The 22,922-nt window shown below is 36.3% G+C and overlaps 1 protein-coding gene and 1 long non-coding RNA gene across 2 annotated transcripts in view; one reads left to right on the forward strand and one right to left on the reverse strand.

Annotated features, from left to right (window-relative positions):
* The window catches only part of LOC133198813 (uncharacterized), an 801,505-nt gene that overhangs the window by 40,063 nt on the left and 738,520 nt on the right, over nucleotides 1-22,922 (forward strand). The window lies entirely within an intron of this gene.
* On the reverse strand, nucleotides 976-2,279 carry LOC133198801 (uncharacterized). The gene has a single exon (XM_061334785.1). The coding sequence runs from the start codon at nucleotides 2,275-2,277 to the stop codon at nucleotides 976-978; it is 1,302 nt and encodes a 433-aa protein (XP_061190769.1). The 5' UTR covers nucleotides 2,278-2,279.

Genomic DNA, 22,922 nt, shown 5'->3' on the forward strand with positions numbered 1-22,922 from the left:
TTTAGATACTATGCTTAATATTAAGATAAACCTTCCACAACAGTTCACTTTTGACAGTAAGATTTATTAAAATGATTCTTGTATATTTTTTGGTCAATTCACGTAGGAAATTTTATTTGAAAAAGAGGTTAATGGTAATCTAACAAAAAAGCTTTATGATAAACGTTATGACTTTCACTTTCCAATCGTCAACTTCCCTTACTTATGCAGCAATATACCCTTATCACCTGCATACGGGGTTTATATCTGTCAGTTGATTCGATACACCAGAGCAAGCTCTGCGTATGAACAATTTCTAAAACGAGGTAAGTTATTGACAAACAAGTTGATGAAACAAGATTATCAGCAAAACAAGAATACCAGCTTTCTCGTTTAAAGTCATCATTTCGTAAGTTCTATGGTCGGTACAATGACCTTGTCAGCAAATACAATCTTTCAACAAGTCAAATGCTGGCTGACTTATTTTCATACTAATTGTTAGGCCATTATTTACACGCTGAATTGTCGACTGATTTTTCCGTTATTTCCCGATCATGACAAGGAGCACCGGCTGGGGTGACCGGTCGGCAGGAAATGATTACTCTTCCATGGCACCTGATCCCACCTCTGATGTTTTAGAGGTCCGTGTCTGCTCTGCTCTGTAATGTTTAATGGACTGTTGAGTTCGAATACTGTTCGTTATCTCCACGTATTTCATTTAGATGGACGACTGTTCATTTACTTCATTTTTTCTCATCACCTGTGTGCATGCAAGAACATTTTCTGTATTTGCGTATATGCCATGGCTGATGGGACATAATAGTTGTCAAAATGTGTCATATGACATGACATACATAGAAAATTACCCTATAGATAAACAGAAGATATTGTTTTTATGTGTTTATTACCAGGGTATATTTTATTAAAGATAAATTTTAATAGCATAACTGGATCTTCTGCCTTTACATGAAATACCTTTCCTTGTATAAAACATGTCTATCCAAAAGCGTACACCTTGTAATAGCGACCATCATCTCGTTGAAAAAGGTGAAGGTAAGGAGACCTAAAGCAGGCGTTCATTCCACGATCAATTACACCAATTGAACCATATGTATTGCAAGAGGAACGAGCCGACTTTGGAAATGAATCGAAAGCTACATTTGCATCATTTCTACGATGGCCAACTCGTTTTTCGATAGCTCGTTTTCCTCCGTGCATGATATGAAATGTATGCGTGGTATGCACATAATTGACGACATGTTGCTGATCTGTAGTAAGATGGGCTTTATGTATGTCAACACTCGCTACCACTACGTTTTTTCCGTGTTGGTTGTTTATGGTTCCTCCTATTCCAGAGCAAACGTGAACCATGTACTTTGTATGATCTGTGCTGTGATCGCTGGTTACAACAAGCCAATTACGCCAGTAGTATTTTTGTGAAATTTTGTCATGCAAGGGATTAGTCAAGTCACAGTTGCTAGCGTGAGCATGGTCTGAAACAAATTTATCCACATCAATGGCCAGTTGTCTTCCGTATTGCGTCATCAGTTTGTGGTCAGCTGCAGTCATTGTGTTTTTTAAATGTTCAAACTTTACTAACCAGTCGTGCTGAATAAAGGAAGATAAGGACGGATTCGCAAGTTCATAATAGGCTATTTCAATTGCCGCTGCGTCTATTAATAATTTTGTAACGCCTAGCATGAATTGTTGAGTCTTCTTTCGATCCCACTCCAAGTGGGTGATGGCCTCATCAAAAATTGGTCCGTTAAAAAGGTTACTTTGACCCATCACTCCGTCGTAAATCTTCCCCCCAGCTTCGTTATATTGTTGAAAGCTGTTGAAAAACAACTGCTTCCTTGCGTTAAACTCGGTTTGACTTTTTGAGGCAGCAAGCGCTCTATATTTTTCTCCAACCACGTGAATTGTGCTCTCGTAAGTACCATAATGGACTTCAATGTTTACCCAGTTAATTTGGCGGGAAATTGTGGCAAACTCATGATCTATACGGTCAAATCTGAGAGTGACGTCTTCGTATAGTTTCTGAATGGCTTGAAGTTCTGCAGAAGGACCTGTGTCAAAAAATCCGAAGATGAAAGATAAGACGGCTCCAATAACGCCCAGGTATGGACTCACAGAGGATATAAGCTTTGATGCCGCCCTGGAAAAGTCCTGACTCTCAATAAATGAACCCAGATCATTTGCCAGGCTTAAGCTGTCGGTTATAGTTGAAGGGTCGATTGCATTCACTGCCGTCCAACAAATAATTCCAAAACAGAAGTAGATGGGACGGAGATTCATATTGCTTCTTAAAAAAACAAAATAAAGACAGAAAAAAATTACAAAAAATAAAATTCAGTGAACAGGCCATTAAAATACCAGAGGGGGGATTAGATGTCTTGGATGCGTAAGCATTCCCTGTCAATTAACCGGCCATACGTGCCGTGAACCCTATGTATTGATTTAGTATACGGAACATTCAACAGTCAAATTAAGTATTTAAAAAACAAAGGCCTAACAATTGGCATGTAACAAGTCTGATAAGCTAGAAAAAAATTATTGTTCCAGTAAACATTTCTGGTATCATGAAAGAACCTTAATGTACTCATCCATATGAGACCTAGTGATAGATTTGGTGAGGGCTTTGCTTTTATATCCATGACTTCATTTATTTAGAAAAGAACTACACACCCTAACTTTCGATTCCTGCCTATATTTTACACCCATTTAATTCAATACTAATGGTAATTTGGTCATAAAATCTTGATTTATAATCTTAATACCAGTGTTAAATAGTTACTCTTAATTCTAGCTCTTTTTATAAGGGGTGTGTGTGGGGGGGGGGGGGGGGGGGTTGTTGTAAACGATGTTTTCCATTGACATCGGGCCTGAAAGCATCATATTTTAAAATACATGGATAAATGTTCTTTAAATCATTCCTTATGTTTTATGCATATTAAATTAAACATGTAATTTGTAAAATACAACGTTTAAATTGTAAACCCTTCGAAATTGGTGAAAAAAATAAGCATTTTTGTCGTTTTTTTTGTCTGTAAACATATGCCTCCCCCCCCCCCCCAAAAAAAAAAAAACACACACACACACAAAAAAACTTTGGTGTGATTTTGTGAAATAACAATCCATATTAAATACCTGTGAAACGGAATTTTTGTTTCACGGGGGGGGGGGGGGAGATTTTTAAAAATAATTTCTTTTTTCTGTTGATTTCTATAGTGAAAAGCACAAGTTTTACCAAAATTGTAGAATTATCTCTCTGTGCTTTCCCAAATAAGTAATTTTTTTTAAATTCATATAAATATCTGCATAAATATGAAAAATCAATCAAATATGTTAACTTTTGAAATTTAGCAATTTTTTTTTCTCCGTCAGATTTTGTAAACTTAGTGAGTGAATGTCTATTTTGAAAATATTTATTACGCAGCGGAACTTTTGTATTGATATGCTAAGAAAAAATGTGTACAAAATAATTGGTAGGAGATTATTTTTAAGTGGGATATCAATGGGCTTTTCTACATGCAACAAAGAGAACGTGATTATCAAGAAAACAACAACATAGATACTTCTGTATAAAGCTGTCTTTGTTTGTTAAAAAGATATTGGAATGTTTTCAGTAATAATCTTCTTTTATATATATATATATATATATATATATATATATATATATACTACTTTTCATTACTTGACATGATATTCTGTATATATGTAAACGTGTTAATGTACCTCATGTACCATTGTATGGTTTGAGAGTAATAAACAAACAATATAAATTGTCAACAATAGCACATATATATATATATATATATATATATATATATATATATATATATATATATATATATGCTGATGAAAGTATTATTGATTTCCCATAAACTGTATACGGTTTCAAGTTAAAATTTTCACGATTGGGGGGGGGGGGGAGAGGTGCTTGTCTGTCCTTAAGATAAACAAAAATGCATTATATTACATTAAGATTAATTCGTGCGGCTTATGTCCGTACATGTATTTTTATTGATCATTTCAAAACTATTAAATTATGGTTTAAATGAATTATTTAACATTTCGAAGCAATACCGAATTAACCTTTCTAATTATAGGTAGATAAATATATATAAAAAGAATATGGTATATTTTTATTTGATTTTTCTTGAATTGGGAATGAGATTTTTTCCGTTCTAGCATTTAAAATTTTATTCTACTCCTTGATAGAAGGGGAGAAAATTACATTTAATATTCTAGAAAGTTTGTAGCCACTTTGCATTTTGTTAAATGTTACTTTTTATTAAATTAAGATTTATGAGAATTTCTTCTTATACATCAGTTATTTTTCTCCAGAACATGAAGAAAAATAATTATAGTACATTCTCAATTGACACGTGTTATAAGGGAATTTATCTCCATTATTTATTCATATGAAGAAAGTTAGTAGTTATTTACCGTAGTCTCCAATCTTCTGCACTATCAGGAACCTATTGTTGGTGTGTTACATGTAGTTGGTGAACTTGCTAATATATTCTAGGATTCCATAATCGTTCCCTTGACCTATATTTGCACCCCTTGAACCAGAATTAATGTTATCTTTGCATGACCCATTTTATTCCATGTCATATCTATGACTGATGCGTTCTTATAACTTATAACTATTCTTGTACACCTTTTTAACTCTATACTTATAAATTAATAAATTTTGCAAATAAACTATGAAATGCCTGTACCAGAGTTCATACTTACTCCTTTAATGCTACACTTGGTATGAAGTGATATGCAAGTTTTAGTGGCATAGAAATGATCTTTAATTTAATTCAAAAGAACTTAAATTTTCAATAGACAGACGTGAGATAGCAACACAGAGAGTACAATCTTATGGTGGTTCGGGTTGATGGATCTAGGTAATTGACAGTATTTAATGAAACCGACAACAAGCAATCGTTTAAATATTTCATAAATCGGCATTAATGAATCATCCAATCCAAAATCGTTTTAAGTGATACAAAAGAAATAAGTGGGGTGATATCTGTTTTAAGGGGGTCGACTGGGGTTTTCATTGCGCAATACTTCGCGCAGCATAGTAAAACAAAGGTATTTACTCTTTTAAAGCAACTATTTTTACATAATTTATAAAAATTAACAAATTTAGGAAATCTAAGGTTAAAAAATCTAATTACGTTTTTAAATAACTGATTTTTTGAACGATATTTCAAATGATGGGTATACTGACGTCGTAATAGTGTGTTTTTGACGTTATGAATAACCGAAGTTCTTTAAGAGGGGTCATTAATTATGCCATAGAATAAAAAGTATAAAATACATGCTCTTGAAATTTTAAAAATAGGAAATTGAGAATCTAATGATCATTTTTATTATTTTTTGTGTAAATCTGTGGTATCTGTCATGTTTTGTTGTACTCCATAAAAACATGAAAATATCATGAATTTTGACATTTTGAGATGCTCCTTCTGGAAACCAGACGGTAGAATTTTGTGTTTCATGCACAAAATCTACAATATAGTATTACCCATTAAATATTATAATTTGAGCAAAAAGTCTATAGTAGCACTTGTATAATTTGCTTCGAAGTGCGAAAAAATGGTATTTTCCTATATAATCCTATAGTAAATGTACCTGTATTTTGAGATGCTCCCTAAAAAATATCCAGACGATAGATTTTCACTAAACTTGGCATGTATACCGATGTCAATGTAAGGTACATATTATATAAAATTAAAGAGTTTCTCTAAAGTAGTTTTCACACAATAAAACCCCAGTCGGCTCCATTAAAAAAAAACAAACCAAAAACCGTTTTTTTTTCAGTCACTGATTTTACTCTTCCTGCTATAAGCCTATCTTTTAGGATTAAAAATTTATTTTAAGTTATACTATTGCAATTGTTCCGTCAGCAGTGCTAAAAATTTCAAAAATTGCTTAGTTTTAATTTCGTCAGATACGGATATATATTTAATTGCTGTGTTAAAATTTAGAAATTTATTTCAAAATTAAGGATGATCTCCCTCGTGCATAGCTCCGATCCTTCGACGTATTTGGCTCCAGTCTTTGGCACCTTTTTTCAGCTCTTCCACGTCTTTTTTATTTAATATTTTGGATTTCCAACGTTTCGGCTTGAGCATCACTGAAGAAACAATCTGTCGAAATGCGCATCTGGTGCATCAAAATTGGTTCCGTATATGATTAACACCATGTTAAAATTCAAAGAATCGGTCACCACATTTTATAAATATTATTTTGGAAATTAAGGGTTATTGTGTGATAAATCTAGAAATAATATTTCTATAAATTGTAAGATATTTCTGACACGATAAGCAGTATTTCTTTGGACTTTGTAAAATTGGTCTGTATTAGAAATACGGAACAGGACCACTGAAGGTTGGGGTATCGTCTCTTTTGAATTCTGCGTTGTATAAACCAACTATGAAGATCGTTCAAAATTAAATCCGATTCAGTATATCAAAATCTCGTAGAAATGGGAAAAAAAGATTGATTTATGTGGTTTATATGGTCTCATCCGAAGAACAGAAGTAGCGGGATTCGAACCCGCCACGTAAGAATCGACTCTACTCCTTCAAGTAAGAGCCTCGGTTAACGTCGGACTCCACAACAGAAGGCCATTTTTCTAACCGCCTGATAATTTGGTCGGAACGTATTAAGCGTGAAATAAATTGTAAACAAGTAATTCTCAGGTACCTGGGATATAAAAGTCATTCTTTAATGTTCAAAGCCTGAATTGTTAATTAAACAATTTATTTCCACTTTGGGTTTCAGCGGCAAGAATTTTTATAATGGATGCTAGAGGTTACGCAGCGCCAATTCAAAAGTATCTCGCCGTAAATCTCTAGCATGCTAGAGTAGGATCGATTCTATATGCCGAGACTCAATAGCCAACCGTTTTAATCCCAGCGAAACGCGGGCGATCTTTGCAGAAAGTAAAACTTCAAGCCTATTCTCAGTTGGCATATGTTACTAAAAGATTTATCTCCAATTTATTTATAGTAAGAACTTGATTGTTATTTACCATTATCTCAAATCTACTGCACTGTTAGGAACCTATTGTAGGTGTGTTACATGTAGTTGGTGAAAAAACTTGTATACTTTATATTCCATAACTTCACATTATTTCACCCTGATCGATTTTTGCACTCCTTTGAACCAAAATTACTGTTACGATGTTATCCTTACATGACCCCATTTCTCCATGTCATATTTATAATTGAAGCATTTTTTAACTATCTGTAGCAACCCCAGTAGAATTTTATAGATCTTATATAAAGTAAACATCTTTGAAAATTTTATTAGTTTTAATATGATAGGAACATACAAAAATGCAAAGAATCGGTCATTACACTCGGGTGACCTATTGCTGTTGTCGTCAGTCGTCGTGCGTTAACATTTGAAGATTTTCAACTTTTCAGGAATCGCTTAACTAATTTCAGTAAGTACCCATGAGTGAAGGGGGAAAATGAATTTAATTGTCCTTGTTCCTTGGGTCTGAGGGGTGGGGCTACATTTACATCACAGATTATATTTACATCACCAGTAATAACGTGTCCAGCAGGACTATAGTTATAGGGCGAAGAAGAACATGAACACGATGGAGGATTATGTTTCAGATATTCGATATCCAGGCCCTGTCTTTTAGTTCTTCTATTCTTTAATTGGAATAACAAATACATTTAACATTTAAAATTGCATTGAGATTGGCATGTTTTGTATTATCCGCAAAGCCATGTTGTCCCAGTCAGACGACCAAACGCGCCTCTAATTTTAAAGAGTTCACTAATGGAAATCAAACGTATTGACATTGGCAAATAAAGATGATTTCATTGTTTCTTAGCTCACCTGAGGGAAAGGCTCAAGTGAAATTTTCTTATTGAAATTTGTCCATTGTTTTTCGTTTTTGTCCTTGTCGTAAACTTTTTTATGCCCCCGGACAGAAAGATCCCGGGGGTGTATTCATTTTGTCCTATCTGTCTGTTTGTCTGTTGTCAACTTTAACCTAGCCCACAACTATTGCGCTGTCAAGGGAAAGGCTTTAATATTTGACATGAGTGTTCATTATGACAAGACCATTCCATTGGTACAGAAATATTTGATTATGTGACCTCATCTGTGACCTTTGACCTACATTTTAAAAACTTTAACATCTGCCATAACTATTGCACTTTAGTTTACGTCCCACTCCAGAATTGTGTTACCATCGGGGGCATAGTGTTTCACAAACACATCTTGTTTCATTTCCATCTTCTTCTCCAGAACCACTTGGCCATTTCAACCAAACTTGACTTAGGGTATCCTTGGGTAAATTGGATTCAAGTTTTCCAAATGAGGAGTCGTAATCTCTTCCAAAGGATGGATAATTAAGAAATGATGAAAAATTGGTGGGTTGGATAAAAAAATTCTTCTGAAGAACCACTTGGTCAGATAAGATGAAACTTATGTGAAAGGTTCTTGACAGAGTGTAGATTCAAGTAAGTTTATATCATGACCCCTAGGGTAGACTGGTATTGAGAGAATATTTAAAAGTTTTTCAAAAAACAATATTTTAAATTGACTTATGTGAGAGGCCTCGTGTTAATTGAAATCTTAAGAGTGTATTCGATTGAGAAAACACGTGTCACTTGTAAGTGTTCAATATGCGCATTACTGGTTGAACTCTAGAAATCATAGTGTTTAAACGGGTTTGAACCAAGGAAAAGCTCAGACATGATAAAAAGATGGCGCCCATACTTTGTCAACATATGATAAACGACGCTCCCAAGACGAAAGACTCATGTTGTGATGGTCACCATGTTCATTCTGGGAAAGGATATCCTTATCCACCTATCCTATTGCCGAGATTTGGCCATTTTTGACAAATTGACTGTTCTCGTTATAAAAAAAAAACTTGCATGGTAAGAAAGATAAGACTTGGAAAAATCTTTAAACGCTTCGGAGCATGTCATGTGACCGCCTGTATCATATAATTCGCATAAAGGCAGAACGGTGGCAGATGTGCATTTAAATCGAAAAGGACTACTTTAAAAAATATTGAACTCTGAAACCTAATTTCATTTTTTTTATGGAAGTTATTCAATTAGTTCGCGAACTTTTTGATCACCCCTCGTATATACACAAAAGACACCTGATTTGTTAATAGTCTGCGTAGCCTAGTGGTGTATGCTGAACTGTTTTTGTGATTGAGGTCTCCGGCTTAAGCCCCCCCCCCCCCGTAAATTCCATTTTTTTTGCATTAGTGTGTATACCTCTTTTTAAATAATCCTTTCTGTTTTACTTAAGCTAGTTTATTTTTAGCCATCGTATATACATCAGAAACAAATATATAGGTCTATGCATTACTGTTCAAGCTTGTCTGCTTATCATATATTTATGAATTTAACGTTTATCTGACTTAATATAAATGGCATTTTCGAGTATTTTAGAAAGAAGAGACATAAAGAAAAAGTGGACTCATTGACGACGTACATGTACTTAAGATGTAGACTTTTCACAAAAATCTTAAAAACAGTCAAGAAATAATCTTGATAAATAATTCTGTAAAATGTCAAACACATCAAAAATATTAAAATTATGAAAAATATTTTATTTGATTAAAGTTATATAATCATATGTGCAGAGAGGCTGGTTGTGAAGTAATCAAAGAAAATTAAATATCTCGTATAGTTTAAAACGTATATTTCTCGTGAATTTATACCCCGAATCAGAGCATAAGTTTACGGATAAATCTTTTGAATGATGTAGAAGTACATGTAGTTCCGAATATTTATTTCATGAAGTTGGTTTCCTCAACGATGCGCCTAGTCAATCTATTTATAGTTACAGGTATTTTCCAATTAAACATGGTAGTTAGGCGAAATAGTGGGAATCTTTGTAAAACAATATCATATCATTAAATGTTTTCCACGTGCAAGCACTTTCAACATATATCCTTGTTCTTTGAGATTAAAAAAAATAAGTTCACATTTTTTTCTCTCTCTTTTCATTCTTTTGATGAGTTTTAAACAAGTTGAAGAAAAAATTATCATGCTTTCAAATGTACAAGGTCCTGAAAATGTAGGGTACTGAAATATTTCCAACCTTAAAAAAAAATACCATACTGAAACGTTTAGCATTTCTTTTGCTCATCATTTCCATAGATTTTGTCTATAGTCAGGCAAGCTTTTTGAAAAGCTATTACTTGTGCCATTATTTAATGTCAATAAAAATCAAATGATCATTGAATCAAATAAAAAAAATGAAGTAGTGCATATAAGTGAATCAGATATTACTTAATATTTAGATATTAAAGATGGATCTGGATAGTCACATTAAAATGAAAACGGACGGGTGCTTTCTGGCACAGAGAACAATTAAAGACATTTACCTGGTATTATACGTAAACACAAACAAAAGGTAATGTAGTATTTGGAATAATTATATCTTATCATTCTGTTATTAGTTTATGTAGCGGAAGTATATTATAATAAAGGAGTCCACAGCACATGGTTGTCGGTTATGTTATATGTCTGCAGGGCATCCTCACTAATCCATAGAATAGATGGAACAACTGGCGACGAGGATGGACATCAAATTGTCTATATTTCCACAGTTCGACCCAGAAACAGACAAAAACAAAGCAGGGCCCCGATGGGACAGATGGATTGGTCGCCTGGAAAATTTGTTTATCGCCCTGAAATTAGTGAATCTCCATATATTTCATGAATCCCGTAGTGCCTGAAGGTGAGGAACCTGATCAAAACGCAATTAAAAGTATAGACGATAGGAAGAGAGCTTTACTTTTACACTATGTCGGGGAAAGAACCTACGACATAAACGAGGCGCAGAAAGGGACATCAACTCCGGATTACAGCGGCACGAAGAAGGTACTTACCGATTATTTTCGCCCTAGAAAGAATACTCAGATGGAGATCTATAACTTTCGTTTTATAAACAGAAAGAAGGTAAGTCCCTTGATGAGTTTTTGACACTACTTTGAAAACTCGCGAAAAACTGTGAATTTGCTGACACAGACAGTGAAATTTTGTCACAAATTATTCAAAACTGTAGGTCTAATCAGCTAAGACCATGGGCACTTAGAGAAGCTGACATGACTCTTGATGAAATTATTCAGCTTGGTCGTGCAATGGAAATCTCATACTCGCAAGCCAAAGCAATGGAGAGGCTTGACACAGTGAGCGTAAACAAAGTGTTTAACAAACGACCATACCGACATCACTCAAAAACAGTATGGCAACGACACCATGTCTAAAAAACCAAAGCACAAAGGACATTGTTGGAATTGTGTTGGAATTGTGGTGGACCCTTTCATGAATCCCGTAGTGCCTGAAGGTGAGGAACCTGATCAAAACGCAATTAAAAGTATAGACGATAGGAAGAGAGCTTTACTTTTACACTATGTCGGGGAAAGAACCTACGACATAAACGAGGCGCAGAAAGGGACATCAACTCCGGATTACAGCGGCACGAAGAAGGTACTTACCGATTATTTTCGCCCTAGAAAGAATACTCAGATGGAGATCTATAACTTTCGTTTTATAAACAGAAAGAAGGTAAGTCCCTTGATGAGTTTTTGACACTACTTTGAAAACTCGCGAAAAACTGTGAATTTGCTGACACAGACAGTGAAATTTTGTCACAAATTATTCAAAACTGTAGGTCTAATCAGCTAAGACCATGGGCACTTAGAGAAGCTGACATGACTCTTGATGAAATTATTCAGCTTGGTCGTGCAATGGAAATCTCATACTCGCAAGCCAAAGCAATGGAGAGGCTTGACACAGTGAGCGTAAACAAAGTGTTTAACAAACGACCATACCGACATCACTCAAAAACAGTATGGCAACGACACCATGTCTAAAAAACCAAAGCACAAAGGACATTGTTGGAATTGTGTTGGAATTGTGGTGGACCCTTTCCAAACACGGACCGCCCATGTCCAGCAAAAGGACAAAAGTGTCATGACTGTCATATAGTAGAACACTACAGAAGAATGTGTCGCAGTAAGAAATCTTAGAAAGTGAGGGCAGTGAACAAAGAGGACAATAATCCAGTCTATAGTGACAGTGATTCTGATGGTTACTGCTATGGAGTTAAACTCATAGGACGCGCAGAGTGTCAACACAGTACGAAACCCTAATGAACGTCAAGAAACTTAAACTGTTAGCTGACAGTGGATCCTCTGTGACATTCTAGATGAGACAGATTACGAAAAGATTGGAAAGCCAAACTTACACAAAGGAAAAGTACAAGGAAAATTAGTTCCATATGGTGATAAGGACAAAATCAAAGTGCTCGGCACATGTAATGAGAAAATATAAACTCGATCCACAGAAATATACTGAGTGTACATTCTATGTAGTGAAGGGGAGAGGAGGATCTCTGCTAGGATACCCTACTGCGAGTGAACTGAACATCATGAAAGTGATTAACAAAGTCGAGACATTTGGAAGTAATGTTGAGAATGACTTTCCTCATCTGTTCCAAGGAATAGGGAAATTCCGAGGACAGTAAGTGAAAATTTATATTGTTGAATCAGTACCTCTTGTAGCGCAGAAATCAACTAGACACAGACGTTATCGAAAAGGTTGAAGGCGAACCGACCCCATGGATCTCCCCCATAGTTATTCCGCCCCCCCCCCCCCAAAAAAAAAAAAAAAACGGAGAAGATATACGCCTCTGCATCGACATGAGGGAGTCAAATAAGGCAGTGTGCAGAGGGAGACATACCATGCCCACAATCGAAGAACTGATATTGGACCTAAATGGGGCAAAAGGATTCAGCAAACTTGATCTCCGCAATTGGAGCTCCAACCTTATTCTCGATTTATTACTACTTTCAGTACACACCTTGGTATTTATCATTAAAAGCGTTTAAATTTTGGGATATCTTCAGTATCAGAAATATTTCATGAGACAATCAGTTATTGAGGACATCCTTGGTGCAAGAAATGAAATATAGGGAGATAACGAACAGTATTCAAGCTCAAAAGTCCATTAAACATTACAAATTGGTGCAGAGCAAACACGGACCTCCAAAACATCAGAGGTGGGATCAGGTGCCATGGAGGAGTGAGCATTCCCTGCCGACCGGTCGCACCCGCCGTGTGCTCCTTGTCATGATCGGGAAATAACGGAAAAATCCGTCGACAATTCAGTGTGTAAATAATGGCCAAACAGTAAGTATGAAAAACGTCAGTCAGCATTTGACTCCATGATTAATTGTATTTGCTGACAAGGTCATTGTATCGACCATAGAACTTACGAAAGGATGACTTTAAACGAGACTGCTGATATTCTTGTTTCATCAACTTGTTTGTCAATAATTTACCTCGTTTTAGAAATTGTACATACATAGAGCATGCTCTTGCGTATCGAATCCACTGAGAGATATAAACACCGTATGCAGATGATGAAGGTATATTGCTGCATAAGTAAGGGAAGTTGACGATTGAAAAGTTAGTCATCACGTTTATCATAAAGCTTGGTTGTTAGATTACTATTAACGTCTTTTTCAAGTAAAATATCTAAATATGAAACATTTCTGATGATATAGTGATATCCAGGACAGATCTCCAGCAGCATGACAGAGCTCTTCAGCAAGTCTTGCAGCGACTCTCTGACAGTGGACTTATCCTTAACCGAAAGAAGTGTGAGTTCCAAACAAAACGAATTTCCTTCTTTGGTGTTGAATTCTCGGATGAAGGCATATTCCCGGATCCAGAAAAAGTGAAGGAGTTCAGTCCCCCTGAAAATTTCAAGGAACTAAGGAGTTTCCTTGGGATGACAAAACACAGTTCACGCTTTATCAAGGACTATGCTTATATATGTCAACCCTTAAGACAGTGAGAATTCATGCTTGCCCTGTGGGGTAAGGGGCCATTCTTTAACAAGATGATGATCAAGTTGTCTGCTATGCAAGCAGGGTCTTAACCCCTGTTTAATCGAGATACAGCCAAACCCAGAGGGAAGCCTTGGCAGATAGGCATGTGAACACTTTGACCTTTACTTGATAGGCCTGCATTTCTTTACCATAATTACTGACCATAAGCCTCTGGAGACTATTTGGAAAAAGCCGCGACCACCACTTCGCATAGAGAGGTGGGGGACTTCGCTTACAACCGTACAAATTCACAATAAAATATTCAACTGGAAAGGAAAATATGGCAGACTGTTTCAAGACACCCTGTTCACTCAGCAACAGATGTAAGAGATTTGTCTGAAGAATATGTGAACTTCATCACCTTGGAGTCTTTGCCACGGGCAATAGAACTTGACGATGTGAAACGAGCTACACGTACTGACATTACTTTCAAAAGGCCATTGATTTAACTAGAAATGGTGATTGATATAAGATGAAGAGTCTGAAACCAGACGATGCAGATCTTGAGGAATTGACAGTGTTCAGCTCAGTGAGAGAAGAACTTACTGTTCACAGTGATAACATTCTGCTATGTGACCCACGCATAATCTTACCAAAAGCCCTTCGCGACAGGGCTATAGACATCGTACATGAGGGTCATAGGGAATGGCAAAAAACAAAAGCTTTTCTTAGGTCAAAAGTATGGTTTCCTGGCACGGATGGGAGAGTGGAAAACGCGTTATAAACTGCACAGTCTGTTAACTCCTTACTCCTGAACGTCATACCATGGAGCCATTGGACTTGTCAGAACTACCTGGTGGACCTTGGGAGAAGAACTGCGAACGATAGTATTGTTCTCCCGCCTACCTCCAAGTCAATTTTCAAAAGTTAACATATTTGAATGATTTTTTCATCATTATAAAGATATTTATATGAAGTTTCATAAAACATAAGTTCTTTAGGAAAAGAAAGAGAGATAACTCTATAATTTTGGTAAAACTTGTGTTTTTCACTATCGAAATCAACAGAAAACGGAAAATATTTTTAAAACATCTCCCCCCCCCCCCCCTGTGAAACAAAAATTCCTTTTTACAGGTAATATAGAATGTCAATTTACAAATTCGTACCAAAGCTTTTTGTGTTTCACGGGGGGGGGGACATATGTCTACAGACAAAAAAGTACAAAAATGCTTATTTTTTCACCAATTTCAAAGGAGTTTACAACTAAAACATTATATTTTATTAATGAGATATGCTTTATTTTATATGCGTAAAACAAGAGAAAAGATATCTTAAAATGTGATGATGCTTCAAAGCCCGATTTCAATGGAAAATATCGTCTACCCCCCTTATTTAAAGAGCTGGAAGTAGGGGTAATTAACTATTTAACATTGATATTAAAATTATCAGTCAATTACCATTGAACTAGTCTTTGCATTCAACAAAGATTTTACGGCCAAATTGCCATTAGTATTGAATTAAATGGGTTTAAAATGTAGGCGGGAATCGAAAGTTAGCGTGCGTAGTCCTTTAAGCATCGATTTTGTGGACCGTTACCTAGTGGAGACTACTTATTTGTGAAAATTGACGAGTATTCACGCTACTCAGTAGTAGAGACTGTAAAATCCGTCTAAGCCAATCCACCATACCTGTGGGACTATTTAAGATTATACCGTTCACGGTAGCTCAGTCGGTAGAGCGCTCGCTCTGTGATCGGGAGGTCGTGAGTTCGAATCCCGGCCGCGACAGACCTAAGTCGATAAAAAATAGGTAGCAACTGTTCCTTCGCCATGCGCTCGGCACTTTGAAGTGAAAGTTGCGGGTCCTTCGGATGAGACTTAAAAACCGAGGCCCCGTGTCAGGGCAGGCGTTGGCACGATAAAGATCCCTCACTGCTCAATGGCCCTGAGTGCCGAGTAAAGGTCAAAATTTGAAGCCCTTCACCGGTATATGGTGACGTCTCTATATGAGTGAAAAATTCTCGAATGGGACGTAAAACAATATACAATAAGTCAATCAATCATATTTAAGATAATAAAAAGTGAACACTGAAGTCCATTCCAATCATATGAATTCAGAAGATATGCAGAACACATCGGGTTCATACATCGAAGGATAACACCGAGATGGCCCAGAGCCAATGCTCAAGCCGAAAGTTTTAATAAGCCGTTAATGAAATGAAATATATGGAGATAACGAACAGTATTCAAGCTCAAAAGTCCATTAATCAATACAAAATAGGAGCAGAGCAAACACGGACCTCCAAACATCAGAGGTGAAAGCTGTGCGCTCTGCTCATATTGATGGACTTAACTGGCGGCAAGAGTTGTATCAATTTCTCATACAATACCGTGCAACACCGCACTCATCCACCGGTCGTGCACCATTTGATCTACTGTTCAGTCGGGATCCGAAGACAAGGCTACCAGATATTACTAACAGAGACTTAACTTTGACAGACATTAAAGTTAGAGAGAGTGATAGCCAGAAGAAATTCAACATGAAGCATTATGCGGATAGGAGAAACCAAGCAAAGTCACGTGACATTGGTGTAGGAGATACAGTTGTGAAGAAAAAGGAAAAACGTGATGATAAAATGCAGCCATATTTTTTATTCAAGCCAAGAATTGTAACAGACAAAAAGGATCCATGATCACAGTCAACAGGGAGGTGACACGCAACATGTCACAGTTGAAGAAAGTTAATCCAACAGTCAACGCTGAGTTGGAGAACAGATCAACAAGGCACGAGAGTAATCGTGAGGAAATTGAGTTGGAGACGCACATTCCAACAGCTGATCCAATAGATAGTGCTATGAAACAGTGCAATCAAGTGCATCAGTTGAGAATACATCACAGAAACCTGTTGCTCAACCACTGAGAAGAAGCCAGAGAATGAAGCAAGTTCCAGTGAACCTTAAAGATTTTGTGTTAACCTGTCATTCTGTTAAGTTGTAATCTTGCTGTGAAAAGGGGCTTAATAATCCCTAGCAAGTCACCGGACTAAGAAGTCCTTATTGTTTTTTTTTTTTTTTTGTTTTTTTTTTTGTATTCTTGTAATGATCGCAAAAGATATATTGAATATCATTAAGTTCGGTGTTTAACCTATAAACTGTATAATTTGAGTAGTGGCACCTAAAATATTAATTCTGTAAAAACAAGAGGCCCATGGGCCACATCGCTCACCTGAACACAATAGCTCGGAAAAGGCACAAATCAATTCAGTATTGAACAGTATATGTTAAAGGGGGGGGGGGGGCTTGAATTTTAAACTACCTGAGGATGCTTCCATATCAATATAACAAATGACTTTGCTGTTCTTGAGTAGAACACTTTTAAAGATTTTTTCCTATATATTCCTTTGTAAAATTGTGGCCTCTCCCTACCCCCAGGGTTAATCAGTGGAAACAAAATTTAATTACTAACAGAGACTTAACTTTGACAGACATTAAATTTATAGAGAGTGATAGCCAGAAGAAATTCAACATGAAGCATTATGCGGATAGGAGAAACCAAGCAAAGTCACGTGACATTGGTGTAGGAGATACAGTTGTGAAGAAAAAGGAAAAACGTGATGATAAAATGCAGCCATATTTTTCATTCAAGCCAAGAATTGTAACAGACAAAAAGGATCCATGATCACAGTCAACAGGGAGGTGACACGCAACATGTCACAGTTGAAGGAAGTTAATCCAACAGTCAACGCTGAGTTGGAGAACAGATCAACAAGGCACGAGAGTAATCGTGAGGAAATTGAGTTGGAGACGCACATTCCAACAGCTGATCCAATAGATAGTGCTATGAAACAGTGCAATCAAGTGCATCAGTTGAGAATACATCACAGAAACCTGTTGCTCAACCATTGAGAAGAAGCAAGTTCCAGTGAACCTTAAAGATTTTGTGTTAACCTGTCATTCTGTTAAGTTGTAATCTTGCTGTGAAAAGGGGCTTAATAATCCCTAGCAAGTCACCGGACTAAGAAGTCCTTATTGTTTTTGTTTTTGTTTTTTTTTGTATTCTTGTAATGATCGCAAAAGATATATTGAATATCATTAAGTTCGGTGTTTAACCTATAAACTGTATAATTTGAGTAGTGGCACCTAAAATATTAATTCTTTAAAAACAAGAGGCCCATGGGCCACATCGCTCACCTGAACACAATGGCTCGGAAAAAGCACAAATCAATTCAGTATTGAACAGTATATATTAAGGGGGGGGGGGGGCTTGAATTTTAAACTACCTGAGTATGCTTCCATATCAATATAACAAATGACTTTGCTGTTCTTGAGTAGAACACTTTTAAAAAATTTTTCCTATATATTCCTTTGTAAAATTGTGGCCTCTACCTACCCCCAGGGTTAATCAGTGGAACAAAATTTAATTTACACTACCAGATGATGCTTCCATATCAGTATGACTAAATATGGCTTTGCTGTTCTTGAGACAAAGATTTTTTTTCCTTTGTAAAACTTAGATCCCCCATTATGACCAAACCCTACCCCCGGGGGTCATGATTTAAACAAACTTGATTTCACAATACCTGAAAATGCTTCCATTTCAATATGACTAAACATGGCTTTGCTGTTCTTGAGAAGATTTTTAAAGTTTTTTCCTATATTTCTATGTTAAACTTACATCCCCCCTTGTGGCCCCATCCTACCCCCAGTGCTCATGATTTGAACAAATTTGAATCTGTACTACCTGGGGATACTTACATATCAATAGTTTTGCTGTTCTCGAAAAGAAAATTTTTAAAGATTTTTTCCTATATATTTCTATGCAAAACTTTGATCCCCCATTGTGACCCTACCCTACCCACGGGGTTCATTATTTGAACAAACTTGAATATACACTATCTGGGGATGTTTTCATATCAATATGACTAAACAAGGCTTTGCTGTTCTTGAGAAGAAGATTTTAAAACCTTTTCCCTACATATTCCTATGTAAAACTTCGATCCCCCATTGTGGCCCCACCCTAACCCCAGGAGTCATGATTTGATTGATTGATTCTATGTTGTTTTACGTCCCATTCGAGAATTTTTCACTCATATAGAGACGTCACCATATACCGGTGAAGGGCTTCAAATTTTGACCTTTACTCGGCACTCAGGGCCATTGAGCAGTGAGGGATCTTTATCGTGCCAACGCCTGCCCTGACACGGGGCCTCGGTTTTTAAGGTCTCATCCGAAGGACCCGCAACTTTCACTTCAAAGTGCCGAGGGCATGGCGAAGGAACAGTTGCTACCCATTTTATCGACTTAGGTCTGTCGCGGCCGGGATTCGAACTCACGACCTCCCGATCACGGAGCGAACGCTCTACCGACTGAGCTACCGTGAACGGTGAGTCATGATTTGAAGAAACTTAAATCTACAATACCTAAGGATGCTTTCATATCAATACGACAGCTTTGCTGTTCTTGAGAAGATTTTTAAAGATATTTTCCTATATATTTCTATGAAAACTTTGATCCCCCATTGTGGCCCCACCCTACCTCCAGGGGCATGATTTGAACAAACTTGAATCTACACTATATAACAAAGGTTTCCTCTGAGTTTCAACTTTTTTGGGCCATTGGTTCTGGAGAAGATTTTTAAAATATGCTACCAAATTTTCACTATTTCTCAATTTTCTCACCTTGAATGAGGGCGTGGCCCTTCATTTGAACAAACTTGAATCCCATTCACCTAAGGATGCTTTATGGCAAGTTTAGTTGAAATTGGACCAGTGGTTCTGGAGAAGTTGGAAATTTGAAAAGTTTACAGACGGACGGACAGACAGACAGACAGACGGACTACAGACAAAATGTGATCAGAAAAGCTCACTTGAGCTTTCAGCTCAGGTGAGCTAATGAGGATAATTTTAGAAGTTGTTTTGAATTTTAATATTGTAACAACTATCTAGAGGGGAGGAGTGTAGTATCCGGAATTATTATATCTTATCATTGTTATTAGTTTATGTACTGGAAGTATATTATAATAAAGGAGTCAACAGCACATGGTTGTCGGTTATGTTATGTCTGCAGGGCATCCTCACTAATCCTTAGAATAGATGCAACAGACAATACTTTCTTGCTTTTTGGCATACTTTTATAAACTCCCAATTTGCATCCTGCCTCCCTTTCCTTTTTGAAGCTTTCTTTTTAATGTTGTTGATGGACCGGGGGAATTTTCAGGATGTTTTGCTGACTCGAAAGACTCATCTTTATCTGAATCGGATATATTTTTACACTCCTTCTGAGTTGATCTTCATGACAGAAATTCCGGTTGGGTTCCACTTTTGTGGCCATTTATCTCATTGAAATTTTTATAGTACTGACATGTTTTGTTTTCATTCCAAGTTTTAGAGTTATGATCAATAGTTTTTTGTACTCTCTTTTAAAACGTTTTCATTTATTACTGCATTGTGTAGCATTTTAATATTCACAGGCCAAGTTCAAAAGTGCATAATACCAAGAAATATAAGGAATTAGAATTTCCTGCAAACTTCATGTCCTAAAGAAGTGGAGTCGTTGCTTAACAGGAAATGACGTCGAATTTGAACCAAAATCAATCCAACTATATTGCAATGCTTAACAAAGAGTGTGTTAAAGATGCAAAAAAAAAAAAAAAAAAAAAAAAGGGACGACGATTTTTTACGGAAAGCCACACAGAGTCGTTATTAAACAGGAAGTTTACATTGTTTTGGAACCAAATTGTATCACACCATATGGCATGCTTAAATAAAGAGTGTATTATATTTTTAAGCATCTGCGCTGAGTAGTTACCGAGAAAATTTGCGATGGAAGTTTGTTACGGAAAGACAGAGGACGGAAAGATAGACAATGTCGTTATTAGTCGTATTTATATAGAATCATTTTAGGATTAATAATATTTGTTAAAATCCTAACCCCCGGGATAGGGTCGGGCCACTACGGGCGATGAAAGATGAACATGGGAAAAATCCTTAAAATTCTTCTTTTTAAATACAGCAAAGTCATGATTAGTCATATTTATTTGGGATTATCCTCAAATTGTGTAAATTCAAATTTGTTTAAATCATAACAACTTGAGTAGGGGTTTGGCCAAAAATGAGCAGGGGTTTGGCCAAAAATGGGCGGTCAAAGTTTTATATAGGAGAAATCATTAATTTAGTCATGTTTAGTTGGAAACATCCTCAGGTGTGTAGATTCAAGTTTGTCTAAATCATAAAACCCCTTGGGATAGGTTAGGGCCACTATGGGCGATCTGAGTTTTACCTGAGTATAAATAGGAAAAACTTTAAAATTCTTCTCAAGAACATCAACACCTTGAACAGTAATATTTATATGGAAGCATTCATAGAACTATATGTAGGTTCTTCAAAACCTGATCCCCGGGTATGTGGTGGGGTCACTATGGGTGATCAAAGTTATACATGGATATAAATAGGAAAAAACTTTAACATTATTCTCAAGAACAGGAAAGTCATAATTAATCATATTTATATGGAAGCTTCCTCTGGTAGTATCCAAATCATGACAATTGCAATGGGCGACCAAAGTTTTTCATAGGACATTTCAAGAGAGAGAGAGAGAGCAAAGCCCTGATTGGGTATATTTTTACCAAAGCCTCTTAAAGTAGTGTAGATTCTTATTCGTTCAAATCATGTCTATAGTGGAAGAATGGGGGCACAAAGGCCACTAAAAATTTTACACAAATCGTTTAAAGGGCAGAGTTTTCTTAATTTTACCTAGGGATATATTGAGAAAAATTCTGCTGATGATGAACAGAAGGGGCATAGTTACGCAGGTGAGCATTGTCATTAATCAGTCTCCTTTTTTTTCTTTGCAGAGTTTTGTTGATTTAATTACGACTAAATTTGGGTTTCTTTAGAGTTGAGTAGGATTGAGGCTTTTTTAAGGAGTTTATGAGGCCATATTTGGGTGCATTCTTTCATCTCCCATACGTTCCAGTGTTGGCGAATATTTCAGATAAGACTGTTAAACTAGTTAAGCGGCTCGATAAAATGATGCATGGATCAAGCCATCCCATTCGGCAAACCTCGTCTGATTCCGTCACCTTGATCAAACATGAGGTACGAATCGGCCGAGGTGTGCCGAGTGCAAGGCACCACCTTGCATAATATATGTCAAATATCTATCCTTTTACATAAAGAAATATGATGTTTAAAATGCAAGTTTAAGCGATTTCTTTTTATGCCCCCGTAATCGAAGATTCGGGGGCAGATAGTTTTTGCCCTGTCCGCCTGTCTGTTTCTCCACAAAAAACTTTAATCTTGCTTATAACTTTTGATTGGTTAGAGTTATGGCTTTCATATTTGCAGAGATATGGCTGAAATATTGCCGACTCGGCGTTAAACAATAATAATCAATCAATCATATTTCATATGTGTATTACTTGTGACAAGACCTTTCTTTGGGTACCTTCATACTTGACCTTTTGACCTTGACTTTGGAGTTTGACCCAGGTTTACAAAATTTTAAGCAACTTTTACCTTGGCCATAACAGTTGAACAGTTAGTGCTAGGGCTTTCATACTTCACAAGTGTATTATGACAAGACCTTCCTTACGATACCAACAATTTTGACCCTTTCACGTTGACCTTGGAATTTGACCTACTTTTGAAAAAAAAAATTAACCTTAGACATATATTGTCAATGGTTGTTGCTATGGCTTTCATATTTCACAGGTATATTCCTCGATACAAGGCATCACCTTTGGTACCCAAATTTTTGATCTCTTGACCTGGGTAACGACTTGCATTTGAGAAAGTTTAACCTTTGCTATAACCTGCCATACGGGGGCATCAGTGTTTCACAAACACATCTTGTTTTTTTTTTAATGAGTGTACTCAGACATACGTAGAAAAACTCATAATTAACAAAATACATCATCCTGAAACCAATCGCTTATTAGTTGTAACTGAAAGGTCACGTAAAAGTCACTAATCGACTTCATAATGTAAATTCTTCACGTTTCAGTATTTGTTAAGTAGTATCAAACAGAGCTGGATATATTATGAATCAACAAATAAGAAAAACTGACTCTATTATAAAATTAGTGATTCTGGTGTAACAGAA

This window comes from Saccostrea echinata, unplaced genomic scaffold (genome assembly GCF_033153115.1).
Source record: "Saccostrea echinata isolate AGI-Se365-2 ecotype Australia unplaced genomic scaffold, CSIRO_AGI_Sech_v1 ptg000033l, whole genome shotgun sequence".
NCBI classification, from domain to species: Eukaryota; Metazoa; Mollusca; class Bivalvia; order Ostreida; family Ostreidae; genus Saccostrea; species Saccostrea echinata.

What these genes read in the sequence shown, in the direction of transcription:
- LOC133198801 (XM_061334785.1), bottom strand. Translation starts at nt 2,277, where the DNA reads ATGAATCTCCGTCCCATCTACTTCTGTTTTGGAATTATTTGTTGGACG.